The sequence below is a fragment of the Caretta caretta genome, chromosome 17 (genome assembly GCF_965140235.1).
Source record: "Caretta caretta isolate rCarCar2 chromosome 17, rCarCar1.hap1, whole genome shotgun sequence".
NCBI lineage: Eukaryota > Metazoa > Chordata > Testudines > Cheloniidae > Caretta > Caretta caretta.
This window is the reverse complement of record NC_134222.1, coordinates 10,158,836-10,173,947: the sequence shown is the minus strand read 5'-3', so window position 1 is coordinate 10,173,947 and position 15,112 is coordinate 10,158,836. Positions and strand designations below refer to the sequence as shown.

General features: G+C 38.4%; 1 protein-coding gene across 2 annotated transcripts in view; it reads right to left on the bottom strand.

The window, feature by feature from the left end:
* Positions 1–4,197: 4,197 nt before the first annotated feature.
* Positions 4,198–15,112, bottom strand: part of NLK (nemo like kinase) — a 112,306-nt gene continuing 101,391 nt past the window's right edge. Inside the window, exons 8-11 of one of the 2 annotated variants that reach the window (XM_048823795.2) lie at positions 11,791–11,877; positions 9,860–10,058; positions 6,454–6,553; positions 4,198–5,920 (exon numbers count right to left, since the gene is read on the bottom strand). In XM_048823795.2, the coding sequence (XP_048679752.1) occupies positions 6,456–6,553; positions 9,860–10,058; positions 11,791–11,877 (384 nt within the window). In that variant the 3' untranslated portion in view covers positions 4,198–5,920; positions 6,454–6,455. The remainder of the gene's footprint in view (positions 5,921–6,453; positions 6,554–9,859; positions 10,059–11,790; positions 11,878–15,112) is intronic. The other variant, XM_048823793.2, reaches the window with a different exon arrangement.

Here is a 15,112-nt window from a genome sequence, read left to right as displayed (position 1 = left end):
CACAAGTCGTTTTGAGAAGATGCTCGTATACTCTTGCTCATGTTCATTTCTTTACTTTTACCAGGCCCCCGGCCGAGTCCAATCACTAACAAAGCTAACGCTTTCTGGCTGTCCCATTAGTTAACTTCCTCCTGGATACAAATTTTCAGCAGGCTGACGGGCTTTGGCAAGATCCCAGGAGTAAGAGGGGAGAATGTGTCTAAATGTCCCAAGAGTACTCTGAAGATCTCAACCCTCACGCTAGATGAAGCAGGAGTTTCTGTGTTAGTACCGACGCACTTCCCAGTAGCAGGTTGTGTTCCTATCTCAAACATAAGTGAGCTTTTTTAAACCTATTAATAGGTTTACTTCAAATCACTGAGCCAGGCTTATTCCCTTCCGGAACTGGAAACTGACTACTTAAAGATCCAGTTTATGTATCAGGTTATTATTGTGCAGTGGTTGTACACATCTTCCCTTAATACAGATAGGAAACAAAGCTTTCCAGAATAGAAATACTACCTGATCGACACCGGTGCCAGATACAGGCTTTTCACAAGGAAGTGACAGCTGACAGCAAAGAGTTATCATATAAACAGAGAATTGAAGAACAGGTGCGTTTCAAGGATCTTAAGATATTCTACTACTACAAGAAATATAAAGTGTAAGGGAGTAAGACTGGGAAAGTCTCTACAATGGATTGAACAACTGCTTTTAATATTTATTGAAAATTCAAATCCTGTTGGCAGTTCAAATGGGATACTAGATTTGGACACACTTGCTTTATGCTCTGGTGGTGTTGTCTACCTGAAGTTGTGCCAATATTTCTACTGGAAAGCCCTTAACTTTTAGGGGGTCTAAATTTTAAACATTTTCTCCCTGTTCAAATGCTACATTGGACCACGTCCTCTTTTGCTGGTATGTCTTCATGGAACTATACTGATTTACATCAACTAAGGATCAGGCTCATATAGGGTGAAATACTGGCTCCAGTGAGGTCAATAGGACCAAGATTTCATTCTAGTGCTGTCTGATTTATAATCAATACTAACCTAATTGTAACTTATGACCAAGTGTACTGTATAGTCTCCCACACACAACATTCGTTAATGCAAGGGACCGGGTCCTCCTGTGTGTGGAGAGAGAGGTTCATACCTGGTCAGGGGCACTGAAGACCAAGCAATAAGCATTATATGTCAATTTTAGTCTCTGCTTGTGTATTCAAGCTGCTGTCTCAGTTTGGGAAGATCCCAGCCCATCTCCACCTCAGAAGACTAAATTCTTTAATGGTGGTGGAGATTTAAATGCAGTTGAACTCAAACATTCAAATTAAGCCAAGTTGTTGATGCAAATAAAGAAAGTGCAGTCATTATATAAGAACGGCAAAACTGGGTCAGACTAATGGTCCATCTAGCCAAGTATCCTGTCTTCCGACTGGCCAATGCCAGGTGCTTTAGAGGGAATAAGCAGAACATGGCAATTATTGAGTTATCCACCCCCTGTCATCCACTCCCAGCTTCTGACAGTTAGAGGCTTAGGACACCCAGAGCATGGGGTTGCATCCATGACTATCTTGGCTAATAGCCATTGATAGACCTATTCTCCAAGAACTTACCCAATTCTTTTTTGAAACCAGTTGTAGTTTTGCTTTCATAACATCCCCTGGCAATGAGTTCCACAGGTTGACTGTGCATCGTGTGAAGAAATACTTCCTTTTGTTATTTTTAAACCTGTTGCCTATAAATTTCATTGGCTAACCGCTGGGTCTTGTGTTATGTGACTGGGTAATTCACTTTCTCCACATTTTCATGATTTTATAGACTTCTATCACATCACACCTTAGTCATCTCTTTTCCAGGCTATGAAAAGCAAGCTATGAAAAATATACACTTATGTGTAATTTGCAAATACATACCCAGAACCTACTAAACCTACTGGATTAGCCAATAAGCCAATATAATGCAACTAGTACATGTAGAAATAATGACTAAATCACAATGTAGTAAATTATACAAAATGGTTATGGGCCAGCCCCTAAAAAAACTCAGCAGTTAATTCAAAAAGCCAGTTCAGAAATGTAGTTTCTTTTTGAAAACTAGTTTTGTGGACGAGCTTATCACTGGCTGAAGAAGAGAATAGCTTTGTTCTCTAAGCCAATCAGTATGCAGCCAGCCAATGATATTTCATGATCCATTAGGCGGTGGATACTAGTAATCGACTCCTACACAGTTGATCTTGTCTCTTCAATACTGTTCTCTGCCATAGGCTTGCTTTCAACCAAAGTACCTGCTGGTTGTCTGTGTATTGTGAGCATAGTGCTTCCAATATTTATGTCCATTTTTGCATCTTTTCCTGCCCTTGTTTTCTCCCTTCTTGCCCTCAGGAAACCATCCTATGCAGTTTTCAGAGTAACAGCCGTGTTAGTCTGTATTTGCAAAAAGAAAAGGAGTACTTGTGGCACCTTAGAGACTAACCAATTTATTTGAGCATAAGCTTTCGTGAGCTAAAGCTTATGCTCGAATAAATTGGTTAGTCTCTAAGGTGCCACAAGTACTCCTTTTCTTTTTGCATCCTATGCAGTGTATTTGTCAAGTAGCATCTTTGTGGTAACTAAAAGACAGTTGTTTTAAAATTATTTTTCCCATTTGTTAATTCTGCACCCATTATCAGTGCAAATCTAATCAGCGCAAATTTAGCATGAGCTAAAGTCCAAAAGCTTATAGATCAGTAGTGACAACATTGTTTAATCCCTTGTACAACAGGAATTTAAACTGCTTAAAATGCAGCCCAGAAAATTCAAAATCAAGGTCAACGGGTAAGCTAAATTTTAGCCTTACTGGATGCAAAGAGGTATTTCAATACAAATTCCCATTTTTAATTAGTAGTCAGAGTAAGATCTATGCAGAATGGCTAATTATATATTAAATGCTCCGCATTTTAGTCCTAGAATTACTATCTTTGTCCCACAGATACAGCACCTGATGCTGCTCTCATTTAATTGTAATTTATGTACAGAACCAAGAAACTGAGGCTACAGAAAATGTTAAAGTCATCACACATTTAAAAACTTTTGCCCTTGTGTGTGCATACTCATTCCTCAGGGTGCCTGTCCCACATTTGGGCCAGTGCAGATATAGATACATAGATGATATAGATCTCAACACGATTTTGTTCCTTGTGTGTTTATTGAGGAGACCCACACTGGAAGCTCTGGCAATTAGCTCCAACAGGCTTTGTACTGATGCACAGTGTGAACATTACGATTCATAACATTATGAAGTAAACCCTTTACAACACTACGTATTTAAGAAGAGAGCAGTTCTAGCAGCAATCCATTTCATATCTGCATTTAAAATAACCAGATTCAGGAAAAACAGAAGACCTACGCTGAAGCAGAATTGAGTGAGTAGTGCTGGCTAAACAAAAGACATACCAAATAAATTAACTGACACCAGTTTAGTGATATCCATACATGAAACAGAAATGTGACCACCACCACCAACTTGATGTTGAAATTTAGCTCATCATAATATGAAGAAATTGAGGCAGAGAGGTTACATGAATTGCCTGAAGTCACTGAGGAAGCCCATGTCAGAGCGGGGAACAGAACCCAAGATCTTCTGACTCCTAGTCTTACATTCAGGCCATGACACCATCCTTCCCCATCTATAAGACTATTCTATTTCTTATGGGTTCTAGCAGCCGTATCTATCTAAGTTACTTGCTTGATTCTTTGAAAGTTTCATAACCATGAAATGTGTGGACTGCTTTCCATTCTGGTTTGTTAATGCAGCACTGCTGAATACTGGGCTACGTACATTAGTTGTTTAGAAAATCCATTAAAGCTTTCACTTTGAAAGAATTACATGGATTCTGCAAACAAAGAAAAAAGAAAGTAGGACCAACCATCCTTGAGTGCATATCTTTAATCCCGCCCATCTAAGTGTAAACCAATTTCTTATTTATCTTCTGTTAACCTGTGGTTCTCAGCTTCATCCATGATCTAGCGTTGCAATAAGGTTCAGAAAATAATTAGAATAACTGGATGCTTCATAAAAAGTAAATCAACTAAACGACCCCCTCCAAATCAAGATGCTTTAAAGTCTTCTCACTTTAAACTATTTCAGACAGCATTAAATCAAGTTTAGAATAACTGAAAAGCTAGCCAACTTTTTTGGGGGAGGTGGAATGAGTCAGGAAATGAAAGGATAACACCACTTTTTCAAATGTCACATTTAATGTTTTCACCACTGTACTTCAAATCTACATTTTACAAAGTGACCAGCAAGTGTGCCACATTAACTGTCCAACCTCTGAGATTTTACCTTTCATACCAGTGTCTTCCTGGGCTCTTTTAATTAAACACGTTTCTCATTCAAGAGAATTGAAATGTTTCAGTTGGTTTTATTCTCAAGAGCCTCATAAAAAACAAAGATATTGCACCATCTTTGTTTAGTAATTCAATGTTTGTTTCTTTCACAGCAAATAATTACTTCATTGAAGTTAAAACTTCCAAACATAACTTACTAATAGTCTCCAATTTCAGCTCAGATCACTCTTGTTGAAAATACTCTGCTAAATACAGATAACTTACAATAACTTTAACAGTTAATTGTCCATAACAAACACCAAGGTTTTTCCCCAGACCAATGCTCAAAATTTAAGACCATCCATTAATATTTCTTTGTACAGGTGAAAAACAGTCTTCAATTTTCTTGTCTTGTTTTAAATATAAAAGTTGGAAGGGACATTCAAGTTTCAAGTCTCCACACTGAACTAAAAAAAAAATAATAATCATGTGGAGGTAAACAAACCAAGTTGTATACTCCAGGAGGTAGAGGCCTTCAATTTGTGTTCATATATACATATGCACAGAATAATTCAGTGTTCCAACAGAAAAAAGAATTAGCCAAAAAGAAATAAAAGTTATTTACTACTGTGACATTTCAAGACTTCCACAGTTTTGCCTAAAGACACAAACACAATTAACATAATTCCCTATGTGCTGTTTTTTTTTTTTCCTTTTCTTTCTTTCTTTCCTTTTTTTTCTCAACTGTCCAGTGCAGGAAAAAATTCTCACAAAATTTCACAGACCTAAAATGTGCAAGCTAGTTTCTCTCTATACAGCAATGATGTCAGGATTCTTTGAAATTAGCCCATAAATGGAATTATTTACACACATAGAAGATGCATGCTTGGGGGTTTTATGTAAGAAAGAGCAGAAAAACTTCTAATAAAAATAGATTAAATATATATATATATATTTATACTGGGTAAGGAAACAGAAGTTTATTCTCTCCTAGTCACAAACTCATTCTCTCTACTCACAACATTTGATTTTAGAACAGCACACATTACCATCACAGCTCTAGTGAGAAGCTATTTATAGGATTTGATCATCAGGTGACATGTCCATTCATAGTCTGGTCACGGTCATCTGATGTGACTTCACGATTGGTCGCAATCAAGTTCTCCGTATTCCTTAATTTTAGAAAACCCCAAATCTTCAGGAATGGCTCAATATCAAAATGTATGTCTATCCTTTTTACAATCTCACTTCAATTAAAAAAATCAAAACAAAAAACAACCTCCCCAAATTTGGTTCAATTCTCTGTTTGTTCCGAGCTGAGCCATCACAGCTGCGCCAGAATTCATAAAACATGTGCAACTCTGGGTAAAATATTTTCTTCTAAAAGCACAACCACTTTACAAGATTAAAAGTCTAGTACATCTCTAAATATTATTTGTATCATACAAGTAGTGGTTGTTAATTTAAAACTTCATTAGTAAAATTACAGTACAAGCATGATTAACCTCCAGAATTGCAAATCCCAGACTCCAGTGGAAAGCTACATTACATCTTCAGTAGTATATCATCTTCTACTTTTATTCCCAAACCAGTGGAGATGGCGGCATCTCAGATGGCTGAGCAACAGTGGAACTAGAATATAACAAAAACAGAAAATCAGTGTTCATTAACAATGGGTAACAGACAAGCAGCACAAGAAACTTAAGGTTTGATTGGTAACACCAACATTTATCTCTAAAACTCAGATCAATAACCTTTTACATTAAAATATTTAAGCATACATTTTCGTCATTATCCTTAATTGCTCATTTTCGTAATGGTTCTCCATTCATCATTTTATTTGTCTTTTTTTGCAGTGCAATTTTAAAATCAGAATCTCTACTGCGTACACAAATCTCTCAATTTTACACTTTACATGCTGTCACACTTATCTGTTCACAAACAGATGATTACTTGAACTTTCTACATGTTTTACTGAAGTTCAGCATCACCTAAATAAAAGTACCTTTAAGTTTAATCATAAATGTTTATACCATTCTTAGCAGAAGACAGTTATATGGAAAGTTTCCCCACTCCCCTTAATTCAAAATTTAAAAACATTTCAAATGTATCAAAAATGCTGTACAACTAAGAAATGTGAATTAATATCAGATGTGATTACATACAGTTACCTAATAAAGCTCTTAAAAGCAGCAGACTGAGGGTTGATGCAGAGAGGTACTCTGTTTCCTTTCTGCTGTTCCAAAATGAATTGATGAATTATTTCTGTACAAGAAACAATTGACACCATTAGGTTAGCACTTTTTGCTTTGATTAGATGCAATGCAGAGTAGAAGCAAAGATGGGGTTTTTTGGGTGAAAGTATACACAATAAGATTATTGGGGACAAGAGTGGAAAATAAGCCACGCAGTTTCCCCATCATCAGTGTGATGTATCCTACTAAATACCACAAATGCCCACGGTACTTTCATATATATATATATATATATATAGAAATAAAGTAAATAAAATAAATACCCATCCCCCTCTAAAACACTAAGTGATGACGGACTATGGATTGAATATGAAAATGTAAAAGGGCAATTTCTTGAAGTGCCTAAAACTCTCAATAGCGGTAACCAGCGTTGCAAGCATGGAGAACGCAACCCTCACACCTACTACACTTTATTAGTATATAAAGAGCCGAAATGAGAAACTTCTGCATCCAGATTCGCTGATCAGTCCAGTCTGGTGCTTAAATACACAGCAACTCTGCAGCTATTAAATTCATGAAGCAAAAGCCTATAGTACTACTTGGCGAGGTGACAACAAATCAACCCTCACAGAGTAAGGGGAACTCTGCATACATTACCTGCTTGTGCATCTCCTTATGCAGGAGAAAAAATGGCAACTGGCGGAGATGGAAACAGGGCAGGAATGGTATCTTCTAGGAGAAGACTCTGGTATGGACTTCAAGTAAAGGGCGGCATGCAAGAATTTGCACTTTTGTCAGAAATCCCTGATGGGAGCTTTCACAACGATCCACTGACCACTGCTAACACCGGGTTTCATTCTGTACCTGACTAGTTGGTAACAACAGTGATATTCGGTCTTTGGTGTGAATGCTGGCAGGAGATACGGATTACTAGATCATTGAAACAAGGTGGCGAAGTAATATCTTTGACTGGACCGATTTCTGCTGAGAAGCCTTGTAAGCTCAAAAGCGTGTCTCTTTCACCAACTGAAGTTGGCCCAATAAAAGATATTACCTCACCCATCTGGTCTCTCTCATATCCTGGGACCAACATGGCAAACACACAGGATGTACGACAGGGCCATTGATGCTGGCAACGTGCCAGGGCTCTCCCACATGATTGGCCTGACAGCTTCAAGCAGCAGGATCTGACATTACAAATGTGGAAGTCATATTATGCAACAGAGGGAAAAGGGGCAAGGTTTCTATATAGATAAAATGTTTTAGCTATAGGAGGGGTTTTTTTTTTTGTTTGCTTGTTTGTTTTTAAAATAACACAAGGTATTTGTCAGGAGTTACGATGCTGCTAACTGACTACTGCTTCATCACTTGTGGGAGGAATCTGCCATTCTCACCTATGAAGGATTTCTTCCAGGCGAATGCTATACTCCTCCCAAATTTACATGCACAACTTCATTGGGAGGAGGAGGATGGAAGTTACATGGCCTATAATAGAGCAGATATTTCTTTCTCCCTTGCATATCTGCAGCAGTTTGTGAGCGCAGATCCATTTTATAGGTCAGTGAACTGCAGGGCTTTTGAGAGCACAGTAAAATTAAAAATGGGTAAAAATCAGACCCAATTTGGTACCGGCATCCAAGATGTGGCATGCAGCTGCAGATCCTAATAGATATACAAGTTAGGAAAATGAATGGCTACTCCAACTGCCATTTTTGTATGGGCTCTGGGGGTTTGTGGCATTTTTTTTATCCTTGAATAGACTGGCATTATTTCATTAGGAATAGTACACAGTGGCCTTGCTTCATGAGATGTACAGCTGACATTGCTTGCATCTTAGCACCAAACTAGGCACAAAGTAGCACATTCATTTGTTCCCTAGTTAATAAAAAAATATATTAATGTTCACAAAAATCCTTAATAAAAATCAGTTTTGGAAACCTCTCTCTATATCTACACATATAAAGTAGTACATTAACAGATACCTCTCTATTGAGGTATTAAAATAGAAATTTAAATGAAATTAAAAATAGACACGTCGTGCATATGGCACATAGTAGGAATTTTTAAAATCAACATTTTAATTGAAATGTTCTCATTTTAGGATTTCAAGTTCCCAGTCTAACAAGCCTTACACCCGCATATCTATTTTTTGTTAGCATCCTAGTAATTAAATTGAGAGGAGTGAGAACAGTTCTCTCTAGCTTGATTTCTGACTGTGCACGAGATTACGTAAAGCACAGCAGAGGGATGTACGTCACTAGAAAGGGCTGGACAGTGAGGTAACAGAAGGGGCAGCTTGACTGGATCAAAGAAAGTTCTATAAATTCACACAAGCAAAAACTTTGAACATTTCAGAAACATGGTACCAACAGGGCAGATAACTCAGGGTTTCATGGCAGTATTGTGGGTATTTTTTTTTATTTTTTTTTGAGTGAGACAGAGAAATGAACTTCTCCTAAATGATTATTCTTAAATCATTTGTTACTTATGAATCAAGAAAAAAACCCTCAGAAATGCATGTTATTCCCCCTATATTTTGTCTAAAAGAAATGTATTGAGGATAACTCTTGTAAAATGAAATCCCTATTCACGCTACATTCCGCCTTTGTCCCCATTCATTCTCTCAAGGCAATGGTATACTGCTAGGCCATTTTAAAAACCCAACAGTTATACTCTGGTTTGTTTGTTATGTTGGGATTGGACTTCTTGTCTCTAGTGGTACAAAACAACATCTAGTGTTTAGTGATCTTCCGCCCCAGTAGTTCCTTCTTTCAAGCATCAACATTGAGTTCTCTCGTCATGGCATGTCAAGACTCAGAGTGTGCCCCTTGTACCACTGCCAGATCTATGGAATGGCACCAGCAAAAGAGCTTATGATGGCAGCTGCTTTTAAGGCATTTGACACGGCAGTATCAGTGTGAACAGAAAGTGATAGAATTAAGTGGAAGTACTATGAAACTACCCAGCTTCTGCAAACTACTTGTTGATGAAGGCTGACTCTTCTATGGAGCACAGTCATTGATCCACACTCTTTTCCTTACATTGGTTGTGGTGGTTTTTTAAATACAATTCCCTGCTAAAATACCACCTTTCCCACACACCATTCTCCAATATGGATTGTCAACTCAGGAGAAAGTACCAGTAGGGACAGAAGTCAATATGCCAACTATTTTATGGCATTCTCTTTATCAAAACAGTAAGAAAATAAAGTTATTTGGTAGAGAAACTGCAACTCCATTCTGCCTACCACAGGCAAGGACTTAATGGGTCAGGGTGGCTGGCTCACTACATACAGTGAAGATTCCAACTATGTACTGCCCAGGATAGAGCAGGGAGATGCAAACCTAAACACAAAGAGTGCATGATAGATACTCACCTTTCACCTGACGAACAGAACTGAGGTTCTTTTCAAAAGTGTCATCAAATTTGGGATTAGTGATGGGTTCAAAGTCACTGGTATAAACTCTTCCAGTAGAGGTGGAAAAACAACATTTACACATACAAGTGTGATATCGCAATCGCCCTTCATCGAGATACGGATGAGCTAAGGCATCCTTAGCGGATATTCTTTTGGACTGAAATATTAAATTAAAAACAGAGTATTTGTAATAAAAAGTAAATATTTTCGGTGTCTTGTTTTGTATACAGAATGCTTTCCCACAGATTCACCTCTAATGTTTTCTAAATCCCATATTAAGTATACTTGACAAATATACCACTAGGGGGGGCATCGTACTAAAAAACAAGCAGGGTAATGTATATTTTTATATTTATATTTTTATACAGAGTGTATGTGTGTATTAAGTGCTACAATAACCAAAATATTCCCTAATACTTTTAACAGTAGCAAAGAATCCTTCGTGCTAGTCCAGGCATCTATTCAGAAAATCATTTCAACACATGCTTAAGTTTAAGCTTTTATTGAGCAAAGCATTTAAGCATATATGAAAAGTTAAGTACATACTTACAGCCAATTAAGGTCAATCGACTTAAGCATGTGCATCTGAGGTCCTTAAGAGCACCTTATACATTAAATTTCACAGCACCCTTGTTGAATTACAGTAAAGTAGCTAGGATGACGCAGAGGTTACAGCAGTGGACTTTGATTATACAATCTACATTTTATTTCCAACTTGTCAAAACTGGCTGTTATGTGACAAAGCAAGCCACTTAATCTTTCCACGTCTCTGATTCCCCACATCTGTAAAATAAGGACTAATTCCCACTTCTGTAAAATGCTTTGAGATCTTTTGATGGAAGCTGCTATTGCAAATACAAAGCATAATTAAATTCTCACCTCATAGATGAGTAAAAAACAGCAGAAAGGTTAAGTGACTTGCCCAAAACAGTGGCAAAGCTAGAAATAGAACGCCAGCATCCTGGCAATCTGTTTTAGCCACTAGACTACACTGTCTCCTGTCTTGAAATATCAGAGTATACAGCACCTGTTCTTCGGGCTGTTGGCTTGATTTTCAAAGTAGCTGAGCTCCCACAGCTTCCATTGACTTCAATGTGATTTTTGGGAGTCAGTGCTTCCGAGAATCAGGCTATATGTAAATAAGTTACTATTCAACATTTGATTTGTTTGTTTTAAATTTCCCTGTTGTTTGTTTGCCAAAAGCTTTTACAGTATTTTCAGTTAAAAGCAAAGATACATCCTTCTGAGCACTCTGATGATCAGCTGCTGGCTTCCTGCTACTCAGCACAGTCATCATTGGCTTGTCTTATCTTATTCAATTGCAATTTTAAGGATTTTCCTCTCAAGGTGCAAGTGCAGAAATAACTACAAATTTAGATATCAAATTTTTAAATGACAAAGTTGCAGTGTAAGCCCAAGAGCTGAAGTCCACAGCAGCAGCAAGGGCTAGAAAGACAGGTGCATGCCGAAAAATCCCCTATGTGATGGTGTGTATAATACAGAAGGAAATGTTCATGTTACACGACTATGCACACCCACGCATCACTGATTAGAATGGAATCAAAGTATCTAACATTCTGCTACCTACACCTAACTAAACGAGGGAGAAAAATGGCATGATTCACAAACACCCTCATGTGCCACATTTCCATGCCTTCTTTCTTTAAAAGGGAGGCTATTATTTGTAGGTGAACTCCAGATTGTTCAGTGTACTCTGTGCCCACAGGACCATTTATATGGACTTTGCAGAACAGAAGGCACAAAAATAGTGGTATAGAAGAAACACAAGGAAAAACAGTCCTTTACCCACAATGTTCATCTATGCAAAATATAACAAGATACGTCATTTAGATCGTGTTGCATATCAAATAAAAAATAAACACACTTACTGGATCAAAGACCAACATCCTGCAAAGGAGATGAACTGCTTCATGTGTAGCTTGGCTGGAAAGTGTATATAGGACAGGAAGGGATGGCTGTAAGAGAGAGGAAAAAACTATTAATCCAAGTCATGTCGTATCAATCCTGTATAATGTAACAGTGTAAAAAAAGTGCTTATTACATCAATTACCAAGATATACATTTCGCTGAAAGGGAAATACACCTTTTTTGCCACCTACAATAGGGAACAAATGTTTGATAATAGGCTCTTCAATCTAGCAGACAAAGGTATAGCAAGAGCCAATAGCTGGAAGTTGAAGCTAGACAAATTCAATCTAAAAATAAGGAGCAAATTTTTAACAGCGAGGGCAACTAATCATTGGAACACTTTAGCAAGAATCATGGTAGATTCTCCATCTATGGCCATTTTTAATTCAAGATTGGATATGTCTAGTTCAAAAGGAATTATCTGGGGAAATTCTACCACCTGTGCTATACAGATCAGAGGAGATAATGACAATGGTCCCTTCTGGCCTTGGAAGTGAAGAACCTCAAACATGAATATCATTGCTATGGCTCAACTCAGCAAATCTGAATGTAAGATCATCAATGATTTTTCCTTAATAAAGACTTTAGACTGAGTTGCAATTTTATTTCAATTTCCCCCGCAAGTAAATTTATATAGTGGTGGCCATTCAAAAAGTCAACTTTTTATCACCAGCTACCACACAGAATCAGCAGTATTGCCCTATAGTTCATATTCTAGTTATCTGGGGTACCTGAGACACCACTGCGTAGCACCTATGAGTACATGTTGATTTTTGATGGACCACCATGGCACCTGTTGCTGAAAGATTTTGAGTTGTTCCCAATGGCCTATTGCAGCACCACCATTTCTACTATGAAAGGTTGTGATGCTCTATTTTTTTTTTAAAATGCGTCATCTGACAAATACAGCCTACTCCAGATTATCCAAATAGCATGGGGGACAGGGCTTTTATTTGGATAATCAGAGGGTTGGAAAATCAAGAGGGCTGGAGCCATTCAGCAGCAGGGTGAACTCCCTTGCAGCCAGGGGCTTGCAGGGATTGGGTGTCACAGGTCCTGGGGCAGCAAAGGGAGCCTTCTGCAGCTCCACTGACAGCCCTGCTTAGTCACTCCCGAGATACACAGGGGATAAGAAAGGGATTCCGATAATACAGTGTTTGGATAAACAGGAAAATACTGTGGAGTGTGTACACACATACTCAGTCCAAGGGGCAGAGGTGTGGATTTATGGTTCACTTTGCACTTGAATATTACATTCATGACAACTCTTTACTCCCACTAGCCAAATATTTTCAGTCATTTCAGACTGTCACTACATACACAAAACACAGACTTAAAAACCTTGAAAGTTAGATGTCTTTGTAAGATTAGAAACAGTTTAATGCAACCAGTGCCATTTGACTGTATCAAAAACTTTTACCCTCTATTACAATAAAGTTATTTAATACACTCATTTGGAAATTAAGAAACAATGTTGTATGTTTGCAATATTTAAGACAACAAACTTCTCAGGAGATGAATATTCACCTTATTCTGCATGACAATCATGCCTTGCCGCCTTAACGAGTCTCCTTGTCCATGCTGGAAAGAAGGCAGAGGGGACCCGCAAATCGGAAAAAGAACTCCCAGTCCCTAACTGTACTAAAACAGCTAAAACTATCTACCACTATTTTTAATAATTAGAGATACAGAAGTAAGAACTTCAAGGACACTGCAGTGTTCTGTCTCAGACCATGCACAGGTCAGAAAGAACTGGAGAGGCAGGCGGTCCACTCCTCCCCTTATACCCTCAGTTGAGAGCATGAGGAGAGAAACTGCATAGCATGGACCAACAGACACTACGAGCAAACATCTTCCAGTTTCAGGCACATGAAGTGCATGCATACCTATAGTGAAATATGCACAGGTACCAGAACTCAAAGAGCCTATTTTAGCTATTTACGAAAATTTCCTTTCAAATGGCACAAAAGTTTTGATGTATTTCTCCCCTCCCCCCCTGCTTTTTAAAAAACATTTCTCCATAGGTGGCATTTATCTACTAATGTATCTAAGGCCAGATACATTCTACAGGACAAGGTAATACACTGCATGCTTTTGTGATAACCTTGCCTTCTGAGAAGTGTACGTGAGCCACATACTTTTAGTAACAGTAACTTGCCTGTCAAGTATGAGGAAACAAGAGTTTCTGATAGACATTACATATAGGTATATATTTAAAATATTCATGACAAACTCCCATTCATTTTTTAAGAAGTATATCCCCTGCCTTTTATCCTCTTACCCAGTGTTTTGAAACAAAGTTCAAATTCGGGTTTGAGGAGATGGCATGTAAGTGAGCTGTAGCTCACGAAAGCTCATGCTCAAATAAATTGGTTAGTCTCTAAGGTGCTACAAGTCCTCCTTTTCTTTTTGCGAATACAGACTAACACGGCTGTTACTCTGAAACCTGTTAATCTTCTGTTAGTCAGATAACAACCATTTGATAGAGACTGATAACTTTTTGTTGTTTATTAGCTATTAAGGCTGGCATTGTTTATCATTTTTTATTTTATATGGCTTTGGTAATTTACGGCATCACTGAAGTTAATTGACTGTACTGATAAACAACAAAAATCCATTTGAATTGCATTCTGACCATTGCTTCTTAATTCTCCCCGTTTCTGGACATATTTTTGTGAGGATATCTAGGTCTGATGTGCATTCGCTTGACTATTCAACAGGGCCATTGCTTGCTTGTTCTTCAAGGTAATCCATGAAACAACATAGTACAAAACACTTAATTTTGAAGTGATAGCATCTGCACAACACTGGTGAGTATCAACTGGTTGTCCACTGTATCAAGTATTACACACACAAAAGACAGGTTTGAAGAATGTAGAGGTTGCAAAGTCAAGGATTTAAAAGTTGGGGAATGAGAGTTACGGTTGCCTGTGCAACACTAATTCAGCCCCTTGTGCAAATGCGTTATAAAACACAGTCTTTAACTGCATGATCACTGAGGCTGAGATTATGTCATGGAGACCACGACTTCCAACGACCTCTGTGACATTGGGGGCCCCGCAGCTGACCAGCTGCTGCCAGTAGCGGGGGACCCTGCAGCAGCCCAGGCTCTGTGGGTGACGGGGGGGATCCTCTCACAGCTGCCCAGGAACTGCAGGTGGGGGACCCCTCGCAACTGACTGGCCACTGCCATTGGCGGCGCCCCCTGAGCTGCTCAGCCACTGCTGCTGGCAGGGGTCCCCCATGCAAGGTTCAGCTACTGCAAGCAGCCCGCTCCCCACA